We start from the raw sequence: 7,317 nt of genomic DNA on the forward strand, positions 1-7,317 counted from the left end.
ATATCTATATATCTATATCTATCTATCTATACAGAGATCCTATCTGTCTATACACCAATAGATCATCTATATGGATCTACACCTGAGTGGACTGGGGTTCTTCTGCATGGGTGAGTGCCAGAACGTCATAGAACTACGGGGAGCCGTTTGCCTGGTGGCCGGGACTGAGGACCTGCTATATTGAATGATCAGGGTGTGTCTCACGGAGTAAGTGCAGAGGTGTGGCTGGGAGGAGTCCTTCTGAGTCTAAGCATGCGTCCTCTAAGCAGAGAGTGGAATCCGAGCACAGGACTCGGGTCTCCACCCGACTAGACCTGAGCCAGACTAGACCCAGAGCTTGCAGCAGAGGAGGGGAGGAGAGGGCTACCAGTAACGGGCAGAGGCAGGTGGGCAGAGGTTGGAAGAACGTGATAGGTGCTGGCGAAGTGCGTTGTCTGGACTGTGGATCATGAAGAGAACAAGCTAATCAGTCTTGAAAGAAGAGCAACCAGGTTGCTTCTTGGAGACAAGGATGGTGAAACTTCATCTCACTTACTTTGGGCATCTTATCCGGAAGATCCAGTCGTTGGAGAGAGACGTGAAGCTTGGAAAGGCGGATGGTCAGTGTAAGAGATGGATTGACACAGTGACCTCCATAACGGGCTTGGACAGTAGAGAAATACTGAGAAAGGCACAGGATAGGGCAAAGTACATGTGTGTTGTTTATAGGGTCACATTCTCGGTACCAGAAGCCAGGAAAGCAAAAGATGATTTGCATTGGGGAAATCGGCTGTCAGGGATCCCTCCAGAGCACTGAAGAACCAGAAAGATCAATGACATCAGTCTAGAGACTAAGGTGTGTCTGATCCAGGTCATAATCTTCACAATTACTTGCTATGCATCAGAGCTGGACATGGATGACAGGAAAAGAATCTAAGCCTTTGAGCTGTGGTGCTGGAGAAGAGGATTGACCATTCCATGGACTGCTAAGTGAACAAACAAGTCTATCCTGGAGAGGGTGAAACCAGGCTGCTCCTTGGAGGGAAAGATTGTGAAGCTCTGTCTGACATACTCTGGGCACATTGCCAGGAGGGGCCAGTCCTTAGAGAGGAAGACCCTGGAGGAGACGGATTAACGGAGTAGGTGGGATAATGGGAGTGGGTATGTCAGAGACAGTGAAACGGGCTCAAGACCGAGCAGGATTCTGACCTGTTGTATAGAGGGTCGCTATGGCTGGGAGCTGACTTGATGGCACGTAACTCTGAAGTTGGCTTGAATGAATCGAACCACAACCTAGGTCGTCTTAAACACTTTCATGTTCAGTAGAAGTCATTGTCATCTTCTACGTCATAATCTTTGCCTCCTTTTCGCTCATATTTTATTTCTTTCTTGTGATTTGAGGATATACTGGTGTTTTCATTGAACTCTTCACACACATTTGTTTCATAACATGAATTAGTGTGATCACAGTTCCCACTCTTTAAAGCTTTTTCATTAACCTTTAACCTTTCTATCTCATTCCTTCCTGCCTGCAGGGTTTACCCCTGAACACACACCCTTTTAGCGAATACCTCCTTAGTGGCTTTCAGTCACCTTTAGAGGCTTAAGATTCAATTGAAAATGGAGCAGTGGATCTGAGCTTTGTTCCAAGTTCAAAGGGAAATTAGAGGTCGTAGTCTCTAAGACAATAGTAAGCTTGGTCCTGTTTAGGTTTTTGTTTGTTTGTTTGTTTGTTTTAATGTGTGTGTGTGTGTGTGTGTGTGTGTGTGGTCAAATCGGATCTGACTGGTACAGGAGGAGATTGCCTCTCCTTCTCCAGCAGAGCATCTGGTGGATTTGAAGTGCTCACCTCTGGGATTGTTTAGGTTTTTCATTTTACCCCACATCCTCACAGCCGCCGTCCTGCTCTATCTATGACCTTCCAATGTGATCCCTTGTATGACAATGAACAGTGGGAACCAGGGACCATCGAGTTCTTCTAATCTCAGGACCGTGGAAGTTGAGGTTCACATGGTCCACTCATTCTTTGGACGAGTGTGCCCTTTTATCTTTGCTTTTCTCCCCTCTTCTTTGTTCTGGACAGGGAGACCTTTGCTGTTGTTGTTATGTGCCGTCGAGTCGTTTGCGACTCACAGCGACCCTCTGTACAACAGCCCTAAACCGTATTTTTTTATTACCTAAAGGGAGACCTTTAGGTAATAAAACTAAACCATTAAAATTGGACCTTATGTGTGTGTGTGTGCACGTGTGTGCTTCCCCTTGCAGGCTGAAGAATTGTTTCCTCTCTTCCGAATGTTGTAAGAGCATTTCCGCTGTTCTTATTAACAACCAAAATCTGAAGACCCTGAACCTTGGACAGAACAAAATACTAGATGCGGGTGTCATACAGCTGTGTGATGCTTTGAAGCACCCTAACTGTAATCTACAAAAGCTTGGGTGAGTATCCGCAAGTCATCTTTAGGGGTGCTGGTTCGCTGCTGCTGAGCTCGGTACCCCTTGTGGGGGCCTCCCAGGTGACAGGTGATACACTCCGAGGACTTTTCTAAACAGCAGTCTCTGTGGACACAGTCATCAGTCAGTTCTTTCCGTGGGGCCAACAGGTGAGTTCCAAGCTTCACCCTTCTGGTTGGCTGTTGTGTAGAAGGCATCCTATTCTTAGAGTAGAAAAAGTTGACAGAGGTTGACAGTTTGCACCATTGGACCTTGGAGGGCACAGTTGTACCATTGATGGAAACTGATTTCAACCACAGTCCTGTGAACGGGGATCAGTGGTGACCCGGGACATAGAGCCTTCTGCTCTTAACAGAAAGGCGGTGCCCCTCTGCCAATTCAAATCCAGAGAGGTGGAGAGAGGTGGGCAGCCTCCTCCTGTGTGCTCCCCAGCCTCCAAAACATCCCCGGAGGGTCAGTGAGGAGCTAGGCCCCACTTTGTGGCAAGGAGAGTCCTGTGTTAAGAGGCAGGGACTGGCAGGACTAGCGGCCTGCAGTGCGTCTGTACACACGGGCCAGGCTGGGACCCATCTGTCCTCGTCCTGTGCCGTCACAGGTTGGAGAGGTGCGGTCTCACCAGCGCCTGCAGCGAGGACCTCGCCTCCGCTCTCACCACCTGCATGACCCTGAAGCATCTGACCTTAGACTGGATCAACTTGGACCATGACGGCGTGACAGTGCTGTGCCGGGCATTGAACCACCCGAACTGTACCCTAGAGGTTCTCGGGTGAGTGGACACTGCTCTCCGCAGCAGTGTGTTAGTTACACCATAGCAAGGCCACACTACTGTGGTGGTGGTGTTAGTGGTGGTGTTGTTGCCAATAAGTCAAGTTTGACGCCTTGTGACTCTGTGTTACACAGTAGAAATGTCTCATAGTGTTTTCAAGCCTCTGGGCTTTCAGAGCAGATTACCAGGCCTTTTCCCCTGACAACCTGAGCTATCTCCTGAAAACTGCCTGAGGTGAGTGCCACTGCTCTGTTACAACCGGCAGGACCCCCACTGGGAGAAAAAAAAAAACCGAACACACTCTCCGACTAACAGAGGGAGTGGGGGCCTGAGGGCAAAAGGCCTGGTGGTCAACTTGGGAAAAGGTCAGCCAGTGCAATGCACAGAGAGCACTGCCTTCCCGCGACCCACGTGGTGGTGGTGGGAGGAGAGGTCCCTCAGACAACAACTAGACCATTAAAAACATCATCTCCTGCTTGCGATACTTGCAAAACATCAACGAGCTGGCAGGACCGGGGCAGAGGAGGAGGACAGTTTAATGCACTGAGCAGAGGCCTGACACGGAAATGTTGTTCATACCGCTCTGCACGTCGTGGATGCACTTGTGGGACACATATTTGATGCCCATAGGTTGAATTTCTCGAATGCTGTTGTGGTTGTTAGCCATCCGGTTGTCTTCTTCTCACAGATGCCTGAAACACAACAGAAGAAACCCTTTCCACTTGTGTGCCGTTGGCATGGCCGCTGTTGGCACGTCAGCCCGCTGCTGTGCTGTCTGTCCATCTTGTCAAGGACCTCCCTTTCTTTAGCTAGCTCTTGTTTTCCAAGGACTAGCCTTCCAATAACGTCTAGCAAATTGCTCCCGTCTGCCACCTCATCACATAGCGGCCTCTTCTTTCTCTGCCTCGGTGTGTCTCCACCGAAGAATCCACTCCCACTGGAGTAAGAACCCAAACCCCACAACTGTCAAGTTCATTTCAGCTCATAAGAAACCTCCTTCAGGTTTCTGATGCTGTATACATTTTTTTAAATTTTTTAATTTTATTTTAATATTTTTGTGTGTGTGTACCAGCAAATCAGATCTGACTGGTACAGGAGGAGATTGTCCCTCCTCCTTCTCCAGTAGAGCACTTGGTGGATTCGAACCGTGCACCTTTGGGATCGCAGTGCAGCTTCTTGCCCGTAGGCCACCAGAGCTCCCTGCTCTATACTTTTTTTAAAATGACATATTTTAATATGAACTTACAAATATTGATGCAAATGAAGTTTGACTAAAATACATTTGGCAGTAGAGTTAACAAAAGTAAACTCAAAGAAATGTATTTCCCACACATAACATTATTTCAGCAGTAAAATCAACTTGTACAGTTCCGCGTATTTAATAAGTCAAGCGGGAAGTTGCTGTCATCTCCACATTTTGAAAAGTCAGCATTATTTCTTGATCATTAAAACCTTCTAGCTAAGTGCAATATGTTTTTAACATGATTCTAATTGCTTAAATGTGACGCTGTGTATCTTAATAGGAGTCTGCCCAACTTTCTCTGAACTCGACCCCATTGAAACTTGACTAATAACATCTGAAAAGACAGTCACATTAAAGAAGTGTCAGGGGTCAAGATTGAAACATATCTGTGATGGTGGTGGTTTTGGGGGGAATACAAAAATCACCCTGTAACTGTCACTATTCAGTCTTTCCTGTATGTGAGTGGTCCACGTTGGTGTGCTTCATCAAGTCGGCACCAACTCCTAGACCCTCTGGATTTTCGGAGGCAGTAAATCTCAGACGATTACCCAGTTTTACCCCTGTAGAACAGCTGATGGTTTCAAACCGTGTGCCTTTGGGTTGGCGCACCGCTCCTTCCTTCTAAGCTACACAGGATTCTTCATCCAAATCTGAGTATTTGAGAAGAACGCATGATAGCCTACTTCAGTTCTTAAACATCGCTGTGTATCTGAACTCAAACTAAAACTCACCCCCCATTGAGTCTCTTTCGATGCAGGAACACGCCATCTGTTCCCCAGGCTGTAAACAGAAATGAGAATGATTCCACTGTCTCCCACGGAGCAGCTGGTAGACTCAGATCGCCGACTCTGCACAGCCTCTCAGATAGTCGGTCAGCTCTCTGTGGATTGTATCACCAGAGAGATAGATGTATGGGGTGGACTAATCAGTGCGCCTGAGCATGGACGGCCCAGGGGACGGGAGCTGTCACCTCCGCCACAGGCCACCCTCTAGGGCTATTTCAACCCTGACTTCTTCTCACATGTGTTACACGCATCTTCCATGGTATGTTTAAGACAGAGGATACCTATTACACAGGAAAGATAGGATTTGGGCTCAGATTTTACTAAATTCTTCTCCACATTTCTAGAAAAGAATTAATAGGATGTAGTCGTTAGGATAGGGAACTCTGGTGGCCCAGCGGCAAGAAGCTGCGCTGCAATCCCAAAGACACGCAGTTCGAGGCCACCAGCTGCTCTGTGGGAGAAGGATGGGCAATCTCCTCCCGTGTCGTTTACTGCCTTTGAAAAACCGCTGTGGGGGTGGGGAGAAAAGTGCAACAATGAATGAATGGAAATCCAAAGTCTCTGTAGATGTCCATTGAAATTAATAAAAAAAATTTAAAATAAAAAGAAAAACCGCCAGAGGGTTAACCATGGGGTTGGTCCCACTTCTATGGTACATAAAACCAACAGCAGTCATTGGGATATAGAGAAGCAGAAACGTGTAAAGTAAAAACAAACAAAAACTCTTCTTTCTTTCTTCCAAGGTTAAACAAGGATGAATTTGATGAGGAAAGTCGGTTGCTTCTGAAAGACTCTGAGGAGAAAAATGCTGGTCTGACCATCACACATCAACCTTGGATTGAAAAGGAGAACAAGCTCAGCGGCATGGTCTTGGACTGACATAGCACAAGCTCAGCGGCGCGGCCTTGGACTGACAGTATAAGATCAGTGGCATGGCCTTGGACTGACATAGCACAAGCTCAGCGGTGTGGCCTTGGACTGACAGTACAAGATGAGCGGCGTGCAGTACTGCAGAGGAACACCCTGGGATCACTGCGTCAGAAACCCTCCTCACTGCCCGCGAGGGGCATCCCTGCTCGTTCACTCTGGCCTCTACTTGCACACCATGCAGCCTGCACTGTGTTGGCAGAACTGCCACTTTCGTATGTTGTGCTCAGCGGATGGGGGAGAGTGAGTCCAGGCTCGTGACCGCTTACTTCTGCTTTTGTGTGTGTGTGTGTGTATGTGTGTGTGTGTGTGTACATTGTCTATTTTTAAAATTCTCAGTCTGCACGTCTGTCACGTGGAACAAAGACATGACTGCTAACCACGCCCACATTTTGAAAGCCTGGCTCTGTCTTCTCCGTGCACGTGGTGGGGTGTGATTGGATGGAAGACACAACAGTGTTCTGACAAGTGAGACTTGTACACTGATACTACTGTCTATAGATGATATAACACCACTAGCTCTGACCGTCACCTATTTTTTCTATTTTTATTTTGACTTGTTTTTAACTTAGAATGGATCCCTATTCTAATAAAGTCTTTCCAAATCTCCAGTTGTTTCCTGTTAAATGCCATGAAAGAAATCCCGCTTGTTTTGAGCAAAGATGGGAGGGGAGAAGGGGTGGTGACAGGAGTCAAGGGGGGGGGTGCCTTGACTAATAAGGTGACTCAAGCCACATCCCACCTAAATCCTGCCTCGGTAGCATAAAAGACAGCTCTCTCCCAACAGAGCCATCAGCACAGACAGAAAATACCAAGCATTTTTTCAAGTCTTACCTTTGAGTTGACTCCAACTCCCTAGCAACTCTACACATCAGAGTAAAACTTCTACAAAGAGTTTTGAGGCTGTAAGTCTTTTTCCCCCATCTTTGTCCTGTGGAGCGCGTGATGGATAGGAACCATTAACCTTTAAATTACCACCCGACCGTTTAAGCACTGTGCCACCTCCAAGACTCCTTAATCTGAGTCTCCTTCACCACAGACGAGGGCTTATAACACATCACAAAATGTATTTGTGGATTCTGGCTAGAATGGTCATGGCAAGCCATTCACGGCTTTCCATGCCTAATGGTAGAAGCTATGCCGTGAGCTAATAATGCTTTGTGAAG

General features: G+C 47.3%; 1 protein-coding gene and 1 pseudogene across 1 annotated transcript in view; both read left to right on the forward strand.

Moving 5' to 3' along the window:
• Positions 1-6,103, forward strand: part of LOC102874027 (NACHT, LRR and PYD domains-containing protein 9-like) — a 21,902-nt gene extending 15,799 nt beyond the window's left edge. Inside the window, exons 7-9 of the mRNA XM_006901850.1 lie at positions 2,245-2,415; positions 3,026-3,196; positions 5,968-6,103. Of these exons, the coding sequence (XP_006901912.1) occupies positions 2,245-2,415; positions 3,026-3,196; positions 5,968-6,103 (478 nt within the window). The remainder of the gene's footprint in view (positions 1-2,244; positions 2,416-3,025; positions 3,197-5,967) is intronic.
• A 1,185-nt stretch (positions 6,104-7,288) lies between these two features.
• LOC102874430 overlaps positions 7,289-7,317 on the forward strand; it is a 6,342-nt pseudogene continuing 6,313 nt past the window's right edge.

The sequence above is a fragment of the Elephantulus edwardii genome, unplaced genomic scaffold (genome assembly GCF_000299155.1).
Source record: "Elephantulus edwardii isolate Elephantulus edwardi_28Jun2011 unplaced genomic scaffold, EleEdw1.0 scaffold00348, whole genome shotgun sequence".
NCBI classification, from domain to species: Eukaryota; Metazoa; Chordata; class Mammalia; order Macroscelidea; family Macroscelididae; genus Elephantulus; species Elephantulus edwardii.